This window comes from Calliphora vicina, chromosome 1, assembly GCF_958450345.1.
Source record: "Calliphora vicina chromosome 1, idCalVici1.1, whole genome shotgun sequence".
Lineage (NCBI taxonomy): Eukaryota > Metazoa > Arthropoda > Insecta > Diptera > Calliphoridae > Calliphora > Calliphora vicina.
In genome coordinates this window covers 15,578,592-15,601,510 of record NC_088780.1, presented here as the reverse complement: position 1 = coordinate 15,601,510, position 22,919 = coordinate 15,578,592, and the positions used below count along the sequence as shown (strand labels likewise).

General features: G+C 27.5%; 1 protein-coding gene across 1 annotated transcript in view; it reads left to right on the top strand.

Annotated features, from left to right (window-relative positions):
- The first annotated feature begins 15,342 nt into the window (after positions 1–15,342).
- NKCC (sodium potassium chloride cotransporter) overlaps positions 15,343–22,919 on the top strand; it is a 32,777-nt gene continuing 25,200 nt past the window's right edge. Inside the window, exon 1 of the mRNA XM_065499131.1 lies at positions 15,343–15,810. Coding sequence (XP_065355203.1) covers positions 15,578–15,810 — 233 coding nt within the window. The 5' untranslated portion in view covers positions 15,343–15,577. The remainder of the gene's footprint in view (positions 15,811–22,919) is intronic.

Genomic DNA, 22,919 nt, shown 5'->3' with positions numbered 1-22,919 from the left:
AATTTAATGTGATCACAGATGATCGTCCTTTTTCCATTTGGACCACTATTTACTGATTTATAGCCAATTTTATGTTTTACTTGATTTTCATATAAAAATCGATTTTTGGTTAAAATTTAATGTGATCACAGATGATCGTCCTTTTTCCATTTGGACCACTATTTACTGATAGCCAATTTTATGTTTTACTTGATTTTCATATAAAAATCGATTTTTGGTTAAAATTTAATGTGATCACAGATGATCGTCCTTTTTCCATTTGGACCACTATTTACTGATTTATAGCCAATTTTATGTTTTACTTGATTTTCATATAAAAAATCGATTTTTGGTTGAAAGTATAAGTGATCACAGATGATCGTCCTTTTTGCATTTGGACCACTATTTACTGATTTATAGCCAATTTTATGTTTTACTTGATTTTCATATAAAAAATCGATTTTTGGTTGAAAATATAAGTGATCACAGATGAACGTCCTTTTTTCCATTTGGACCACTATTTACTGATTTATAGCCAATTTTATGTTTTACTTGATTTTCATATAAAAAATCGATGTTAGGTTAAAATTTTATGTGATCACAGATGATCGTCCTTTTTCCATTTGGACCACTATTTACTGATTTATAGCCAATTTTATGTTTTACTTGATTTTCATATAAAAAATCGATTTTTGGTTAAAATTTGATGTGATCACAGATGATCGTCCTTTTTCCATTTGGACCACTATTTACTGATTTATAGCCAATTTTATGTTTTACTTGATTTTCATATAAAAATCGATTTTTGGTTAAAATTTGATGTGATCACAGATGATCGTCCTTTTTCCATTTAGACCACTATTTACTGATTTATAGCCAATTTTATGTTTTGCTTGATTTTCATATAAAAAATTGATTTTTGGTTAAAATTTGATGTGATCACAGATGATCGTCCTTTTTCCATTTGGACCACTATTTACTGATTTATAGCCAATTTTATGTTTTACTTGATTTTCATATAAAAAATTGATTTTTGGTTGAAAATATAAGTGATCACAGATGATCGTCCTTTTTCCATTTGGACCACTATTTACTGATTTATAGCCATTTTTATGTTTTACTTGATTTTCATCTAAAAAATCGATTTTTGGTTGAAAATATAAGTGATCACAGATGATCGTCCTTTTTCCATTTGGACCACTATTTACTGATTTATAGCCATTTTTATGTTTTACTTGATTTTCATATAAAAATTGATTTTTGGTTAAAATTTGATGTGATCACAGATGATCGTCCTTTTTCCATTTGGACCACTATTTACTGATTTATAGCCAATTTTATGTTTTACTTGATTTTCATATAAAAAAACGATTTTTGGCTGAAAATATAAGTGATCACAGATGAACGTCCTTTTTCCATTTTTACCACTATTTACTGATTTTAGCCAATTTTATGTTTTACTTGATTTTCATATAAAAAAACGATTTTTGGCTGAAAATATAAGTGATCACAGATGAACGTCCTTTTTCCATTTTTACCACTATTTACTGATTTTAGCCAATTTTATGTTTTACTTGATTTTTATATAAAAAATCGATTTTTGGTTGAAAATATAAGGGATCACAGATGATCGTCCTTTTTCCATTTGGGCCATTATTTACTGATTTATAGCCAATTTTATGTTTTACTTGATTTTTATATAAAAAATTGATTTTTGGTTGAAAATATAAGTGATCACAGATGATCGTCCTTTTTCCATTTGGACCACTATTTACTGATTTATAGCCAATTTTATGTTTTACTTGATTTTCATATAAAAAAACGATTTTTGGCTGAAAATATAAGTGATCACAGATGAACGTCCTTTTTCCATTTGGACCACTATTTACTGATTTATAGCCAATTTTATGTTTTACTTGATTTTCATATAAAAATCGATTTTTGGTTAAAATTTAATGTGATCACAGATGATCGTCCTTTTTCCATTTGGACCACTATTTACTGATTTATAGCCAATTTTATGTTTTACTTGATTTTCATATAAAAAACGATTTTTGGTTGAAAATATAAGTGATCACAGATGAACGTCCTTTTTCCATTTGGACCACTATTTACTGATTTATAGCCAATTTTATGTTTTACTTGATTTTCATATAAAAAAACGATTTTTGGCTGAAAATATAAGTGATCACAGATGAACGTCCTTTTTCCATTTGGACCACTATTTACTGATTTATAGCCAATTTTATGTTTTACTTGATTTTCATATAAAAAATTGATTTTTGGATGAAAATATAAGTGATCACAGATGAACGTCCTTTTTCCATTTGGACCACTATTTACTGATTTATAGCCAATTTTATGTTTTACTTGATTTTCATATAAAAAAACGATTTTTGGCTGAAAATATAAGTGATCACAGATGAACGTCCTTTTTCCATTTGGACCACTATTTACTGATTTATAGCCAATTTTATGTTTTACTTGATTTTCATATAAAAATCGATTTTTGGTTAAAATTTAATGTGATCACAGATGATCGTCCTTTTTACATTTGGACCACTATTTACTGATTTATAGCCAATTTTATGTTTTACGTGATTTTCATATAAAAAATTGATTTTTGGATGAAAATATAAGTGATCACAGATGAACGTCCTTTTTCCATTTGGACCACTATTTACTGATTTATAGCCAATTTTATGTTTTACTTGATTTTCATATAAAAATCGATTTTTGGTTAAAATTTAATGTGATCACAGATGATCGTCCTTTTTCCATTTGGACCACTATTTACTGATTTATAGCCAATTTTATGTTTTACTTGATTTTCATATAAAAAACGATTTTTGGTTGAAAATATAAGTGATCACAGATGAACGTCCTTTTTCCATTTGGACCACTATTTACTGATTTATAGCCAATTTTATGTTTTACTTGATTTTCATATAAAAAAACGATTTTTGGCTGAAAATATAAGTGATCACAGATGAACGTCCTTTTTCCATTTGGACCACTATTTACTGATTTATAGCCAATTTTATGTTTTACTTGATTTTCATATAAAAATCGATTTTTGGTTAAAATTTAATGTGATCACAGATGATCGTCCTTTTTCCATTTGGACCACTATTTACTGATTTATAGCCAATTTTATGTTTTACTTGATTTTCATATAAAAATCGATTTTTGGTTAAAATTTAATGTGATCACAGATGATCGTCCTTTTTACATTTGGACCACTATTTACTGATTTATAGCCAATTTTATGTTTTACTTTCATCTGATTTATAGCCAATTTTATGTTTTACTTGATTTTCATATAAAAATCGATTTTTGGTTAAAATTTAATGTGATCACAGATGATCGTCCTTTTTCCATTTGGACCACTATTTACTGATTTATAGCCAATTTTATGTTTTACTTGATTTTCATATAAAAATCGATTTTTGGTTAAAATTTAATGTGATCACAGATGAACGTCCAATTTTATGTTTTACTTGATTTTCATATAAAAAATTGATTTTTGGATGAAAATGTAAGTGATCACAGATCATCGTCCTTTTTCCATTTGGACCACTATTTACTGATTTATAGCCAATTTTATGTTTTACTTGATTTTCTTATAAAAAGTCGATTTTTGGTTGAAAATATAAGTGATCACAGATGATCGTCCTTTTTCCATTTGGACCACTATTTACTGATTTATAGCCAATTTTATGTTTTACTTGATTTTCATATAAAAAGTCGATTTTTGGTTGAAAATATAAGTGATCACAGATGAACGTCCTTTTTCCATTTGGACCACTATTTACTGATTTATAGCCAATTTTATGTTTTACTTGATTTTCTTATAAAAAGTCGATTTTTGGTTGAAAATATAAGTGATCACAGATGAACGTCCTTTTTCCATTTGGACCACTATTTACTGATTTATAGCCAATTTTATGTTTTACTTGATTTTCATATAAAAAATCGATTTTTGGTTGAAAATGTAAGTGATCACAGATGATCGTCCTTTTTCCATTTGGACCACTATTTACTGATTTATAGCCAATTTTATGTTTTACTTGATTTTCTTATAAAAAGTCGATTTTTCCATTTGGTCCACTATTTACTGATTTATAGCCAATTTTATGTTTTACTTGATTTTCTTATAAAAAGTCGATTTTTGGTTGAAAATATAAGTGATCACAGATGAACGTCCTTTTTCCATTTGGACCACTATTTACTGATTTATAGCCAATTTTATGTTTTACTTGATTTTCTTATAAAAAGTCGATTTTTGGTTGAAAATATAAGTGATCACAGATGAACGTCCTTTTTCCATTTGGACCACTATTTACTGATTTATAGCCAATTTTATGTTTTACTTGATTTACATATAAAAAATCGAATTTTGGTTAAAATTTGATGTGATCACAGATGATCGTCCTTTTTCCATTTGGACCACTATTTACTGATTTATAGCCAATTTTATGTTTTACTTGATTTTCATATAAAAATCGATTTTTGGTTAAAATTTGATGTGATCACAGATGATCGTCCTTTTTCCATTTAGACCACTATTTACTGATTTATAGCCAATTTTATGTTTTGCTTGATTTTCATATAAAAAATCGATTTTTGGTTAAAATTTGATGTGATCACAGATGATCGTCCTTTTTCCATTTAGACCACTATTTACTGATTTATAGCCAATTTTATGTTTTGCTTGATTTTCATATAAAAAATTGATTTTTGGTTAAAATTTGATGTGATCACAGATGATCGTCCTTTTTCCATTTGGACCACTATTTACTGATTTATAGCCAATTTTATGTTTTACTTGATTTTCATATAAAAAATTGATTTTTGGTTGAAAATATAAGTGATCACAGATGATCGTCCTTTTTCCATTTGGACCACTATTTACTGATTTATAGCCATTTTTATGTTTTACTTGATTTTCATCTAAAAAATCGATTTTTGGTTGAAAATATAAGTGATCACAGATGATCGTCCTTTTTCCATTTGGACCACTATTTACTGATTTATAGCCATTTTTATGTTTTACTTGATTTTCATATAAAAATTGATTTTTGGTTAAAATTTGATGTGATCACAGATGATCGTCCTTTTTCCATTTGGACCACTATTTACTGATTTATAGCCAATTTTATGTTTTACTTGATTTTCATATAAAAAAACGATTTTTGGCTGAAAATATAAGTGATCACAGATGAACGTCCTTTTTCCATTTTTACCACTATTTACTGATTTTAGCCAATTTTATGTTTTACTTGATTTTCATATAAAAAAACGATTTTTGGCTGAAAATATAAGTGATCACAGATGAACGTCCTTTTTCCATTTTTACCACTATTTACTGATTTTAGCCAATTTTATGTTTTACTTGATTTTTATATAAAAAATCGATTTTTGGTTGAAAATATAAGGGATCACAGATGATCGTCCTTTTTCCATTTGGGCCATTATTTACTGATTTATAGCCAATTTTATGTTTTACTTGATTTTTATATAAAAAATTGATTTTTGGTTGAAAATATAAGTGATCACAGATGATCGTCCTTTTTCCATTTGGACCACTATTTACTGATTTATAGCCAATTTTATGTTTTACTTGATTTTCATATAAAAAAACGATTTTTGGCTGAAAATATAAGTGATCACAGATGAACGTCCTTTTTCCATTTGGACCACTATTTACTGATTTATAGCCAATTTTATGTTTTACTTGATTTTCATATAAAAAAACGATTTTTGGCTGAAAATATAAGTGATCACAGATGAACGTCCTTTTTCCATTTGGACCACTATTTACTGATTTATAGCCAATTTTATGTTTTACTTGATTTTCATATAAAAATCGATTTTTGGTTAAAATTTAATGTGATCACAGATGATCGTCCTTTTTCCATTTGGACCACTATTTACTGATTTATAGCCAATTTTATGTTTTACTTGATTTTCATATAAAAAACGATTTTTGGTTGAAAATATAAGTGATCACAGATGAACGTCCTTTTTCCATTTGGACCACTATTTACTGATTTATAGCCAATTTTATGTTTTACTTGATTTTCATATAAAAAAACGATTTTTGGCTGAAAATATAAGTGATCACAGATGAACGTCCTTTTTCCATTTGGACCACTATTTACTGATTTATAGCCAATTTTATGTTTTACTTGATTTTCATATAAAAAATTGATTTTTGGATGAAAATATAAGTGATCACAGATGAACGTCCTTTTTCCATTTGGACCACTATTTACTGATTTATAGCCAATTTTATGTTTTACTTGATTTTCATATAAAAAATTGATTTTTGGTTAAAATTTGTTGTGATCACAGATGAACGTCCTTTTTCCATTTGGACCACTATTTACTGATTTATAGCCAATTTTATGTTTTACTTGATTTTCATATAAAAAAACGATTTTTGGCTGAAAATATAAGTGATCACAGATGAACGTCCTTTTTCCATTTGGACCACTATTTACTGATTTATAGCCAATTTTATGTTTTACTTGATTTTCATATAAAAATCGATTTTTGGTTAAAATTTAATGTGATCACAGATGATCGTCCTTTTTACATTTGGACCACTATTTACTGATTTATAGCCAATTTTATGTTTTACGTGATTTTCATATAAAAAATTGATTTTTGGATGAAAATATAAGTGATCACAGATGAACGTCCTTTTTCCATTTGGACCACTATTTACTGATTTATAGCCAATTTTATGTTTTACTTGATTTTCATATAAAAATCGATTTTTGGTTAAAATTTAATGTGATCACAGATGATCGTCCTTTTTCCATTTGGACCACTATTTACTGATTTATAGCCAATTTTATGTTTTACTTGATTTTCATATAAAAAACGATTTTTGGTTGAAAATATAAGTGATCACAGATGAACGTCCTTTTTCCATTTGGACCACTATTTACTGATTTATAGCCAATTTTATGTTTTACTTGATTTTCATATAAAAAAACGATTTTTGGCTGAAAATATAAGTGATCACAGATGAACGTCCTTTTTCCATTTGGACCACTATTTACTGATTTATAGCCAATTTTATGTTTTACTTGATTTTCATATAAAAATCGATTTTTGGTTAAAATTTAATGTTATCACAGATGATCGTCCTTTTTCCATTTGGACCACTATTTACTGATTTATAGCCAATTTTATGTTTTACTTGATTTTCATATAAAAATCGATTTTTGGTTAAAATTTAATGTGATCACAGATGATCGTCCTTTTTACATTTGGACCACTATTTACTGATTTATAGCCAATTTTATGTTTTACTTTCATCTGATTTATAGCCAATTTTATGTTTTACTTGATTTTCATATAAAAATCGATTTTTGGTTAAAATTTAATGTGATCACAGATGATCGTCCTTTTTCCATTTGGACCACTATTTACTGATTTATAGCCAATTTTATGTTTTACTTGATTTTCATATAAAAATCGATTTTTGGTTAAAATTTAATGTGATCACAGATGAACGTCCAATTTTATGTTTTACTTGATTTTCATATAAAAAATTGATTTTTGGATGAAAATGTAAGTGATCACAGATGATCGTCCTTTTTCCATTTGGACCACTATTTACTGATTTATAGCCAATTTTATGTTTTACTTGATTTTCTTATAAAAAGTCGATTTTTGGTTGAAAATATAAGTGATCACAGATGATCGTCCTTTTTCCATTTGGACCACTATTTACTGATTTATAGCCAATTTTATGTTTTACTTGATTTTCATATAAAAAGTCGATTTTTGGTTGAAAATATAAGTGATCACAGATGAACGTCCTTTTTCCATTTGGACCACTATTTACTGATTTATAGCCAATTTTATGTTTTACTTGATTTTCTTATAAAAAGTCGATTTTTGGTTGAAAATATAAGTGATCACAGATGAACGTCCTTTTTCCATTTGGACCACTATTTACTGATTTATAGCCAATTTTATGTTTTACTTGATTTTCATATAAAAAATCGATTTTTGGTTGAAAATGTAAGTGATCACAGATGATCGTCCTTTTTCCATTTGGACCACTATTTACTGATTTATAGCCAATTTTATGTTTTACTTGATTTTCTTATAAAAAGTCGATTTTTCCATTTGGTCCACTATTTACTGATTTATAGCCAATTTTATGTTTTACTTGATTTTCTTATAAAAAGTCGATTTTTGGTTGAAAATATAAGTGATCACAGATGAACGTCCTTTTTCCATTTGGACCACTATTTACTGATTTATAGCCAATTTTATGTTTTACTTGATTTTCTTATAAAAAGTCGATTTTTGGTTGAAAATATAAGTGATCACAGATGAACGTCCTTTTTCCATTTGGACCACTATTTACTGATTTATAGCCAATTTTATGTTTTACTTGATTTACATATAAAAAATCGAATTTTGGTTAAAATTTGATGTGATCACAGATGATCGTCCTTTTTCCATTTGGACCACTATTTACTGATTTATAGCCAATTTTATGTTTTACTTGATTTTCATATAAAAAATAGATTTTTGGTTGAAAATATAAGTGATCACAGATGATCGTCCTTTTTCCGTTTGGACCACTATTTACTGATTTATAGCCAATTTTATGTTTTACTTGATTTTCATATAAAAAATCGATTTTTAGTTGAAAATATAAGTGATCACAGATGAACGTCCTTTTTCCATTTGGACCACTATTTACTGATTTATAGCCAATTTTATGTTTTACTTGATTTTCATATAAAAAATCGATTTTTGGTTGAAAATATAAAAGTGATCACAGATGAACGTCCTTTTTCCATTTGGACCACTATTTACTGATTTATAGCCAATTTTATGTTTTACTTGATTTTCATATAAAAAATTGATTTTTGGTTAAAATTTGATGTGATCACAGATGATCGTCCTTTTTCCATTTGGACCTCTATTTACTGATTTATAGCCAATTTTATGTTTTACTTGATTTTCATATAAAAAATCGATTTTTGGTTGAAAATATAAGTGATCACAGATGATCGTCCTTTTTCCATTTGGACCACTATTTACTGATTTATAGCCAATTTTATGTTTTTCTTGATTTTCATATAAAAAATCGAATTTTGGTTAAAAATATAAGTGATTACAGATGAACGTCCTTTTTCCATTTGGACCACTATTTACCGATTTATAGCCACTTTTATGTTTTACTTGATTTTCATATAAAAAATCGATTTTTTGTCAAAATTTGATGTGATCACAGATGATCGTCCTTTTTCCATTTGGACCACTATTTACTGATTTATAGCCAATTTTATGTTTTACTTGATTTTCATATACAAAATTGATTTTTTTTTAAATCAAGTAGTGTTTTCAACACTTTAATTACTTATTGTTTATGCTGACCTATTTTTCATGTTTGCGAATTTTTATTTTAATGGGAATCACATTTATTTTATAAAGGCTGTTACTTATTTCAAAACACGTGTTAAATGTATTGAATATATTCGCATACTTGAAGAGATCATGATATCGAAATTCGAGTTTTACTTTAAATCATAGAGTTTATTATGGAATGACTCATAAATATTCTATAACCCATATAAAAACTAAATAATGCAATGTATTTTATTGTAGTTCAAAGAAAATGTTTCAAAATTAATGGTTACATTAAGATTTTAATAAAAACGATTAGGGGGTTTTAAGTACTTAAATCAATTGCACTTATCTACTTATTATTATGCATTTAAAACGTTATCTATTCCTTGTACAAATAGCCATTTAATGTCTGAATATTTTTTATATAAATAAAGGTCAGTAACTTTACAAGTTTTTAACATGAGAAATAAATAATGCATTCAAATAAAGTGTGCGGATGTAGTTTTATTTAAACAAACTTATGACAATTGACTGATAAAGATTTATGGAATACAATTGAAAAACATTAATGCAAAACAACTTCTTATTGCAAAAGCATTAAGAACATGAAGTACTAGTACTACTCTATTTGACGATTTTTTTTTATAGATTTTGGCAGTTGACTGTTAAAATTGAATTATTTAAAATTTTATAGATTTAAACTCTTTCATTGTTCGCGCCAGGTTGATAATATGAAAAATAAATAAAAATTAACACTCTTCGTACATGAACGCGGTAGAAAAATGTATTTAACTTAAATAAATAACGCATAAATGCCCCTATATAACAACAACAAAACCCATTTAGTCTGTCAAACCAGATAAAACCGATAAAAATCTGTTCAAAGCGATTTTATTACTGTTACCAATCGAAATAGATGAGCATCAGAGCTGATACTGCTAAAATGCGCTCCTCTCTCTTTATATTCAATTCAAAATAAAAGTAATATAAATAATTTAAGAAATAGCAAGCAACCACAAATGAGTAACCGTTGAAATGCTTTATTTGTGGAAGAGAGCTAACAAGACATTGTGTAAATAAATAATAAATAAATATTTTTAATATTTGTATTTAATTGTTTTATGGCAGAAAATCAATAAATGTCTTTTTCGACTTTAACGATTTTACAAAGTGTTTAAAAATATTTAATATTCGACATGTTTTACATTTAAATTCTCATACTTGTACAAATTTTAAACAAAGTAAATTTATTTATTTTATCGAAATCGAAATGTATCAATATTTGCATTCAAACACAAATGATATCACTAGAACTGAACTAGAATCTGAACTAGAATCTGAACCAGAATCTGAACTAGAATCTGAACTAGAACTGAACTAGAACTGAACTAGAACTGAACTAGAACTGAACTAGAACTGAACTAGAACTGAACTAGAACTGAACTAGAACTGAACTAGAACTGAACTAGAACTGAACTAGAACTGAACTAGAACTGAACTAGAACTGAACTAGAACTGAACTAGAACTGAACTAGAACTGAACTAGAACTGAACTAGAACTGAACTAGAACTGAACTAGAACTGAACTAGAACTGAACTAGAACTGAACTAGAACTGAACTAGAACTGAACTAGAACTGAACTAGAACTGAACTAGAACGGAACTAGAACTGAACTAGAACTGAACTAGAACTGAACTAGAACTGAACTAGAACTGAACTAGAACTGAACTAGAACTGAACTAGAACTGAACTAGAACGGAACTAGAACTAGAACTGAACTAGAACTGAACTAGAACTGAACTAGTACTGAACTAGAACTGAACTAGAACTGAACTAGAACTTATAGAAAACTTAAACTTATAGAAAAACTCATTATAATGTAAACAGTTTGGAAATTAGGTTGCCACAATTTAGAGAGATGCAGGTCCTATCTTTAGCATTTTCTAAACCTTTAGTTTAAAGAAAAAACAACTTTGCAGAAATACAGAAATATATTAACAAAATTATATATTTTACCTTAAGTGATATCTTCGTGTTATTAATATATTGAATAAAATCATTACTTTTCACATTTAAGTTTCACACGCAATTTTCTTGTTATCACATTGGAGACAATTACTTGACACAGTAATCGCTAAAATCACATCTCTCTCTAACTGCAACCATTAAAACAATCATTAAAAATGTTAACTTTTTTTGCCATTAATATTACACTTTGTTTGAAATTTATTTATAAACAAACAAACTATAAACTTTTATTTAGAATATTATGCACTTTTATTAAAAAAAAACTAAACACTTTCTATTTAATTAAATAAGCTGGGTATTATGGCTGCTTGCAAGTTAACTACCGGCATGTGGCGCTTTAACGAAAGTAAATAAACAACTGAAGAGAGTGCGTGACAGGTGTTGTTTAGAAAGAGAGAAAGTATTTAAAGATGGGAAAAAGTAGTAATTAAAGTAAATGGGTGGGTGGCTTACATAGAGATTACATGGCATAATAGTAAATTAAGATTAAATAGAAATATTGTATATTAATATTTAATTACTAATGTAAATAAATAAAATAATTGATTTGAAATGTTTACCGTGATCTTCTAGAAAACATTTCTATGCCTATTTAAACAAAATCTAACCAATATACTTTTTTGAGCAACTAACAGTTCAAAGCGATTCATTAAAGTGCTGCTTCTTACTGAAAAAATTATCTTTTAGAATATGTATGTATATGTAAATTAGTTTAATTTACAAATAATAATGATATTTTTCCATTAAAATTATCAATTACTACGCACTTTTTATTTGCAATAATCCTTTCATTTGTTGTTGTGTATTCTTCTTCTGTTTTTCTCTTAACAGTAAATGTAAACAAATACAGTGTTGCCGTTTGATTATATTTTGCCAGAGACGGAAATCATGCATTTGAAGCATTAACTTGTTTGTGTTATAAAACTGAGAGATTGATAAATGTTAAGAATAAAATTTTAAGAATATAAAAATCAACATGGTTCATTTAACTTTTCTTATATGTCATTCACTAAAGTTTATGTACTATAAAATAAATATTAAAAACTATTTTGGTAAAAAAACAGTTTAAAAAAAATGTTGGTGAAAATTTTATGCTCTCAGCCATTTATGGGCCGATTTTCTGGACTTTAAATAGCAACCCAAGTTCGAGGCTGCGCTCGGAATACCATCGATAGTGGATTGAGTTTAAATTCTAACAAAACTGAACTTGTACAGTTCTCAATCAAGATTAAGATTCGAATTGAATTGTCGCTCTCGGATAGCGTAAAATAATTAATCATAATACTTGACAGAAAATTATCCTGGAAACTCAATACTGCGAACTGGCTAGTCGACATGGTTACTACTTAAACCGATACTATTCTATGAAGCCTCTGTCTGATGGAGGGCAATGGATAGGACATTTAACCGTATACTCTTTGAAAGTGTATTAATAAGTATGTATGTCAATCTTGATAACAGGGGCATTGCGTACTACCCCGACAAAGTTGCTTTTCACACTACTGAATTGGTTACCAGTAGATTTAATAGAAGTTGGCACTTAATACGGCATTTAGGCTTAACGCATGGAATTACAGATCCTATGGACATGCTAGTATAATTGGAAGTATTCAAATTCTTCCCGATCGTATTGATTACTGCACTCCTAGACGCTTTTTCTTAAGGAACTTTGGTTTTTCAATCCCGTCCAGTATGGAACTAGATGATGGTCTCACACTTGGTATAATGGGACTATCCATCTATACGGATGGGTTCATAAAAGGGAACAGAGTGGGCGGAGGTGTCAACATTCCTGAATTTGGGATAAGGATGTCCTTTGCCAAATGGATGTAGTATTCTTTAGGCCGAGCTATCGCCCATAAGGAGAGCGGCCAACTGACTAAAATAATACAGGATATCTGGTAGGGATATTGGTATATATACTAACAGTAAAGCTGCAATTAAATCCCTAATAGGTGATAATACAACATCAGTATAGTCCAGGAATGACAGGCATCCTTAAATGAGATAGCGCCACATTTAACAGTTATTAAGAATGTCACTTGTCCAATTGTTGCCAAAAGTAGACTTTTATTAATTTTAATAAATTTTATTCAAATCTGATCAAAATATAACGAACTTTTAATCAATCATTAAGTGACCAGTATATCCAAAAAGTATTTTTGGATTAGTTCAGTGACCTGTAACAGGGCAACTTAATGATGCCAATTCAACCATTCTGGCAGGTCCCGTTCACATAAAGTGTTAGAAATAAACCGTAAAACCAATCAAGTGACCAGTTCTGTGGCGGTTTATAACAGCTACAAATCAAATTCATAGAATCAGCGATACTTTCACGTTTTCCAATAAACGTGGACATGGAATGAAGGCGGATCCTTTATGTCGGAAGATGAGATAGACTTCCTATGTATCATTCCGTTGTCGACGTGTAAACAATGGATAAATAATGCATATTATGAATTTGTTCAGACAAGATGGGGTAATGAATCCACTTGTGCTATTACGAGGATGATATGACCAGCGTTGGACTGTAAACGCATGTAGCATCTACATGTTATACAACGAATACGACTTGGCAATATGATGGCGATGAAAACCGGGCATTGCTCTTTTTGTACCCATGCTGCAAGACTTGAGCTGCCTCACTATGATTTCTGTAGGTGTTTTTAAAATGAGGAGGAGGAATAGACCATTTTATACTTATTTTGCAATTGTCCGGCACGGGGTTACATGCAGTTTTTTAGGGAAACGCTCCTTTAGCGACCTTTCCGGAATATCTGGCAAGATATTAAGATGCTTAGATGCCTTTATTAGAAAAAGCAGGTGGTAAGTATGACCGGACATGCAAATAGCACCTCAGAGTGGCCGCGTATCCGTCGCATGATGGTTTTCGCTCTTCAAATTATTTTCTTATTCTATTGATGATACATTTTCAAGTGCCCGAGCATCAAAAACTATGGCAGCTTGCTTTATTTTGATTTACTTGCGAAAACAATAAAATAAAGCTAATTGTTTTTGTTTTATCTTTTATCCACTTACAAACTACATTTAGAGTCGAAAAACAATCAATCAATTATAGAAGGGAAAGTAAGAAACGATGAAATCCCTGTTTATTGTTGGTGTTTTGTCTAAGCTTTGATATGTTTACAAGTAAAACTATAAAAGTGTATGTAATTCTCATTCGCTCTATAGTTTTATTTGTATAAAAGGTTTCCTGATAATCTGGCCCATTAAAAGAGCCACTTTTATTGTATAAAAAAAACCTCTCTCGGGCAACACTGAAACAATTACACAATGTAAACAAACAACATAACATTAATCCTGTCTAATTTTGTTGTACAAAATCTTAACAGATGTAAACAATAACAGAGAGTACACTGTCACACATATAAACACATACAATTCTACAGCAGAAACCAAAATAAACATTACTCACTGTTAAAAGTCTGGCCGCAAATAAACACGCATAATAAAGTAAATTCTTAATAAAATACAAACAAAAACCATAAAATAAACACACAATTTGATTGGTTTAAACACATTTGATATTTATATAATAATAAACAACAACAAAAAGAGTTGTGTTAAAGTGTTAATTATTTAAAAACGCTTTAAATCGAGCACTCTTCATTTCTGATTAACACTTTTTTTCAGCTCGAAACATTTTGCAGTTGTTGACGCAAATGTATTTGTTATTGTTATCACCAAGATCGATTTAACAGTTTTTCACAACAACAATTATTATGAGAGCAGTTTTTTTACTACTACATGTTAAACAAAGAGCGATTGTATTTAAACGAGTAGTGTAAGCATTACGATTTGAAAAAGCCTGTGAATGAATCCAATCAAACAGTAGAAGAAATTCACATTTCAAAATACATACAAAAAAAAAGTCGATAAAAGCCAGTAACATCAATAATTTGCAGTTAATTGTTAACGTATTTTACAAACGTTAACATTCATTCTATATGAATCGAATTTGTTCCTTCAAATATTGCGCAAAATGAACTTTAACGGAAACGGAAATGAAATATAAAAACGAAATTGTTTAAAATTTAAAAAAAAAAATAAATAAAAATATTATCCTGTGAAAAAGTGTTTTATAAAAAAAATATATATATTTTATTTGAGAAGCAAATAATTATTTTAAATAACAAAGTGAATAACTAAAATATTACCATGACTGAGCGGTTTCAAGTTTCTAAGTCAAATGGGACAAATCCCATTACTACAATAAGTGAAGATGTTCCTACAAACGGCTCTGAGCCGAATACTAACGCTCCTATGCCTCCACCCAGTACCCAACCACCACGCAAATCCTCACGCATATCCTTTAGAGGATTTGGCAGTTTCTTAAAGCCAAAAACTTCAGAGATCAATGATCGTAAATTCAGTTTGGCTCAATTAACACCGTAAGTTGAAAATAAGATAATGAAATAATTGAAAATAACAAAAATTTTAACGATTTAAGGATAAACATTTATTAAAATCTAAATTTATATAAAGTTTTAAATTAAAAATAAAATTTTAATAAAACTGAAATTCGATAATTAACATTGACAGTATCCAATTTCAGTTTAATATTTTACTAAATAAAATGTTTTGTTTCTTTAATTGCCAGCAAAAAATTAATGTTTTTTATTAGAAAGAAATAGGATTTTTTGTAACATAATTGAATATTTCAATATTAAAGTGACAGTAGAGAAGAAATGTTTTTGCTGTTGAAAGTTTTTTTTAACAAAAAGTGTTATTCTTCGCTAGATTTTCTATAGAGAATGTTAACGATCGCAAGATTTACTATAAACAAATTTTCCTATTGCTACGATCGCAAGATTTTTCTATAGAAAATTTCTCCGATCGCAATAAATATTTAATAAATTTTATTGTTTATTAAAAATTTAACATAAATTTATAAATTTCCTCGATATAAAAAATATAGCCCAGAGCGAAATTTTTATTTCCAAGAAATTTGTTTAATTTTTTATATATTTAGAATAGTTTTAATTTTTGTTAAAAACTTTGCTAAAAATTTAAAAATGTCCCCATTACAAAAAAATTTCTCTGAAGGGAAATTTTTATTTTTTTTTAAATTTTTCCATTTTCCAGTTTCTATTGTTTATTAAAAATTTAACACAGATTTATAAATTTCCCCGAAATATTTAATTTTTTTAAAAGAAATTGGTGTAATTTTTTATATTTTTTGGAATAGTTTTATTTGTAGGTTACAAATTTGCCAAACATTTTAAATTTTCTTCAATATAAAAAATTTCCCCTGGAGGGAAATTTTTGTTTTAAACACATTTTTCCAATTTTTTTTTATTTTTCATAATAGTTTCTATTATTTATTAAAAACTTTGTTAAAATTTATAAATTTTCTCGATATAAAAAATATCCCCTAGAGGGACATTTTTATTTCAAAGAAATTTGCAAATTGGTTGGTTACGAATTTTTTAAAAATTTCAATTTAGTTGTAGTTTACAAATTTGCTAAAAAATTTAAATTTTGTTCAATATAAAAAATTTCCCTTGGAGGGAAATTTTTGTTTTAAACATATTTTTTTACATTTTTTTATTTTTTATAATAGTTTCTATTATTTATTAAAAAATTATAAATTTTCTCGATATTAAAATAATTTCCCTAAAAGGAAATTTTTATTTCAAAAAAATTTGCCTAATTTTTTATATTTTTTGGAATAGTTTTATTCGTGGTTAAAAATTTTTTAAAAATTTTCCTAATTTCCCCAGTATAAAAAAATTTCCCCTGGAGGGAAATTTTTGTTTTTAACATATTTTTCCAATTTTTTTTGTTTTTCATAATAGTTTCTATTGTTTATTAAAAATTTAACACAAATTTATAAATTTCCCTGGCATAAAAATAATTTCCCCTAAAGGGAAATTTTTATTTCAAAGATATAGTGTAATTTTTTATATTTTTTGGAATAGCTTTAATTGTAGGTTACAAATTTTTTAAAAATTTAAAAATTTCTCTGCTATAAAAAAATTTCCCCTAGAGGGAAATTTTTATTTTAAACATATTTTCCAACATTTTTTATTTTTCATAATAGTTTTAACTGTTTTTGGAAAATTTGGTACAAACTTATAGAATTTCCTTATATTAAAAAATTTCCCCTGGAGGGAAATTTTTATTTCAATGAAATTTGCCTAATTTTTTATATTTTTAAAAATAGCTTTAGTTCTTGGTTAAAAATTTCCCAAAACTTTTAAAATTTCTTCAATATAAAAAATTTCCCGAGGAGGGAAATTTTTGTTTTAAATTTTTTTCCAATTTTTTTTTTTTGTTTTTCATAATAGCTTTTATTTCATAATATGTTTATTAAAAATTTAACACAGATTTATAAATTTCCCAGACATAAAAATAATTTCCCCTAAAGGGAAATTTTGATTTCTAAGAAATTTGCCTAATTTTTTATAGTTTTTGGAATAGTATTAGTTGTAGGTTACAAATTTGCCAAAAAAATTAAATTTTGTTCAATATAAAAAATATCCCTTGGAGGGAAATTTTTGTTTTAAACATATTTTTTCACCTTTTTTTATTTTTCATAATAGTTTCTATTATTTATTAAAAACTTTCTAAAAAATTATAAATTTTCCCGATATAAAAATAATTTCACTAAAAAGGAAATTTTTATTTCAAAGAAATTTGCATAATTGTTTATATTTTTGGAATAGTTTTAGTTCTTGGTTAAAAATTTCAAAATTTCCCTGGTATAAAAAAATTTCCCCTGGAGGGAAATTTTTGTTTTAAACATATTTTTCCAATTTTTTTTTCACAATAGCTTTTATTGTTTATTAAAAACTTTGTAAAAATTTATAACTTTCCCCGATATAAGAAAAAATTCCCCTAGAGGGAAATTTTTATTTAAAAGAAATTTGCATAATCTTTTATATTTTTAAGAATAGCTTTAATTGTTTACAAATTTGTTAAAAATTTAAAAATTTCTTCAATATAAAAAATTTCCCCTGGAGGGTAATTTTTATTTTAATCATATTTTTCCAACTTTTTTTGTTTTTCATAATAGTTTCTTTAAAAATTTCCTCGACATAAAAATAATTTCCCTAAAAGGAAATTTTTATTTCAAAGAAATTTGCATAATTGTTTATATTTTTTGGAATAGTTTTAGTTGTAGGTTACAAATTTGCCAAAAATTTTAAATTTTGTTCAATATAAAAAATTTCCCTTGGAGGGAAATTTTAGTTTTAAACATATTTTTCCTAATTTTTTTTGTTTTTCATAATAGTTTCTATTGTTTATTAAAAATTTAACACAAATTTATAAATTTCCCCGACATAACAATAATTTCCCCTAAAAGGAAATTTTGATTTCAAAGAAATTTGCCTTATTTTTTATATTTTTTGGAACAGTTTTAGTTGTAGGTTACAAATATGCCACAAATTTTAAATATTTGTTCAATATAAAAAATTTCCCTTAGAGGGAAATTTTTGTTTTAGACATTTTTTTCAAACTTTTTTATTTTTCATAATAGATTTTACTGTTTATTAAACATTTTGTAGAAAACTTATAAATTTCCCTGGCATAAAAATAATTTCCCCAAGAGGGAAATTTTTATTTCAAAGGAATTTGCCTAATTTTTAATATTTTTAAGAATAGCTTTAATTGTTGGTTACAAATTTGCTAAAAATTTCAAAATTTCTTCAATATAAAAAATTTCCCCTGAAGGGAAATTTTTATTTTAAACATATTTTTTCCAATTTTTTTTATTTTTTTTATAAATTTCCTCGATATAAAAAAATATCCCCTAGAGGTAAATTTTTATATGAAAGAAATTTGATAAATTTTTATAAATATTCAATTGATGGTTAAAAAAATGTTTAAATTTCCCCAAGAGGGAAATTTTTATTTCATAGAAATTTGTCAAATTTTTTAAAATAATTTTAAATGCTAGTTATTACATTTGCAAATAAATTATAAAGTTCCCCATTATAAAACAAAATTGCCTTTAAATGAAATTTTATTTTGTTGCATATTTTCGTATTTTTTGTCCTTTTTTCAAATATAAATCATTTAGAAACACCTCGGCTGTGACTGTGTAAAATTTCATTAGAATATCTCTGATTGTTCCCAAGTTTCCGAATCATTTCCAAAATCAAATATTTCTAAAAAAAATGCATGAAAAGTGCTGCACAGTGGTTTAGAAACATTTTATTTTGAAAATAGTCTGAAATTTGACACAGTCAGATTTGAGTTGATTTGAATCAAATATTTCGACACAAAAAATGCATAAGAAATGCTGCACAGTGATTTAGAAAAATTTTATTTTGAAAATAGTTCACACAGTCAGATTCTGATTCAGAATTGATTTTGAGTTTCATAGTTGAAAGTGCAGAAAACCAGTACCCAGACAGGATTTTTTTTTAAATGTGTTCAAAGAGATTTTTCCTACTCAACCATGTGAACCCGTTTTAATAGTTTGAATAGGGACTGCTGGGCCAACCCCTCCAAAAAAAAAGATCGGTACCGTTGAGTGGAAAAACTAAATCCTATTCATCCATATGACCCTGAGTCTGTTTAACGCTATAAATTCCTAAATATTCTTACTTATTGACCCACCTATTTTCGTTATCAATTTATTGTACACAATCAAATATAATTTTCAAAACAAAACATTTGTTTTTAACCACGTTGTTTTCATGTCACGTTTTCCCCAGTGATCTAATAGAATAATATGGATTTGATATCATAAGACACTAACTTATCAGCCTATAAAATCTATATGACATAGTTAAGAAATAAACACCCAAAGATTTATAATCAAAACACAAAAAAATGGGAGAGGTTTTTTGAAGTTTTTGACAAAACCAAGCCCAAATTTTAACACAATCCAATGATTATATTTGACCTTGTAGTGGATGAAATTAAAATAAACAATATTTATTATATATAATTTTTCCATGGTTCGCAAATATGAAACACCAGTTCAAATTGAGAATATTTATAGAAAATATTTATATATTGATCTGGTAAATATAGAAATAATATTGTTTTATTTTATGGTTAGGAAAACCCATCATCATCATCATCATCTGTAATTGTCAGAGAAATATATTAAAAATATACTTAAGGCTTTTGTGTGGTTTTGAAAAAGTGTTGATTTCAAAAATAAAATATTGAAAATATTCACAATTAATCATGTGTAATAAAAACCATACAATTATTCACAATTGTTTATAGAATTTAACTAAAGAATAAACGAATAATATAAAGATAATTTAGTATTAAAAAAAGGCTATGAGTTTGAGAGCTTATAGATTCTAAGGACAGCTCAGCCTTGCACTGGTCATGAGTTGTGTGCCAGCAGTTTCATGGTATTTATACCCTACACCACCATAGTGGGAAGGTATATTGCGTTAGTGCTTATGTTTGTAACACCCAAAAATATCAGATCTTAAAGTATACCGATCCACAATAATTTCATGGCGATCGGTCCAGAGATCATGGAAATTTTAAAATAAAATGTATTTTCTCTAATACTCAGTGTAGGGTATTGTATGGTAACCATCTACCACAGCTCATCTTAGACCATCAGCCTTACAGTCTAATTGACATGAAATTTAGTTTTAATTAAATTTATTGCAGCAAATTGTTACAAAAATCAATATAAAACTAATTGAAGTCTCTTAATTTGTTATGTACTTTATGTCTGGAGATTTTTGTTAAACATCTTCAAATTTTTCAACAATTTTATTTAGAATATTTATCAATTTAAACTGGAGTGTTTTAAAAAATTCAAAAAACAAACAAAAAATAACAAATAATCGCAACACGAGTCTAAACATTGGCGCTTGATTGTAAAGTGTATTTTTTTAAAAATGTACACAAATAATGTAAATTGAATAAGGCAATGCAAGTGCAAAGACAATAAATATAACAACAATTGATTAAGAATGGGGAAGCTTAACCCTTTAATGCATATTGTTGCCAATTGTCTACATTCCAGTTCCACTAATTCAGATTCTAATTCCGAAAAATCAAATGGAGTACGAAAAGTTTCAGCTAAAGAAATTCTAAATCAAACTAAAGCTAAAGGAAATATAATAAATAAAAATCAACTAAATATTTGATACTTTATAGAAAAACAAGTAAGAGTGCTATATTCGGCTGTGCCGAATCTTAGATACCCTTCACCAAATTATACTTAAAAATTTTAAATATTTTTAGGTAAACAAAATTTAATTTTTTTCCAGTTGTTTTTTTAATTTTTTGGAAAATTTTTTTTTCGTTATTTTAATTTTTTTTTGTTTTTTTAAATTTTTTTTGTGAAAAAAAAAATTCGGGTTAAAAATTTGTTTTTTCCCGATTTTGACCCATTGTAGGTGCAACTTACTATGGTCTTATATACGTCGTTGCAAATGTCTTTGAAATATGTCTTAGTAATCCAAATATAGGTCAAAAATAGGTAAAAATCGAGGTTGTCTTGGTTTTTTCCTCATATCTCAGCCATTTGTGGACCGATTTTGCTGATTTTAAATAGCAAAATTCTCGAAAGCATGTCTGACAGAATTATTGAAGATTTGGATCCCGAAGATATCTGAGGTCTTCAGAAAATTGATTTCAACAGACAGACGGACATGGCTTAATCGACTCCGCTATCCATAAGGATCCAGAATATATATACTTTATAGGGTCGGAAATGAAAAATGTAGAAATTCTCACGAAGGTGAAGGGTATAATAAAAGTAAAAATCATGCATTTAAGAGTTAAATGTTTGTTAGAGAATGAGCAAAAAAAAAAACATTAAAAAAGAGACAATAACGATCACCAACAACCACGACATTTCCTCTAAGGAGAGCGTCGATAAAAAGTTTAACACACATTATTCCTCCTAACACATTATTCTTAATCAAAATATCCCCCTGTTCTGTAAATCGGGTGGTTTCAAAAACGATTAAAACTCTCATGATTTTGTACATTGAATCAGATCGGAGATCCCTAGAACCGATTGTGATTCTCTTCGAAAAGAATAAAAATTCAGAAATAAATCAGCGATAAATGTAAGGAAGGAAAACGAGAAAGATAATTGAAATCCACCAGATCACCCTAATGAAACTTAAAATACAAGGTGGCGCAAAAGTAAACTTCCGATGTTTTTTGGCTGTAATTAAAAAAAAAAATATGAAAAACTTTGATTCTTCTTGTGGATTATTTTTATTTGGTCTTTTAATTTTTTTTACATCAAGTCGAGAATATGATGTCATGTAAATGGCCACCGCCACAGTTGATTGTCATTTGAGCCCTTTTTATGGCATTTTCCATCACTTTGGCCAAAACTTCCGGCGATAGGTCCTCACATTCTTGACGGATATTGTCTTTAAGAGCTGCAAGAGTCTGAGGCTTGTTGACATAAACCCGCGACCACAAAAAGAAGTCTGGAGCGGTAAAATCAGGCGATCTTGCTGGCCAGTGCAAATCGCCAAAACGGGAGATTAGGCGCCCGGGAAATGCATCCTTCAGCATATCGGTTGTGGCACGTGCAGTGTGTGCC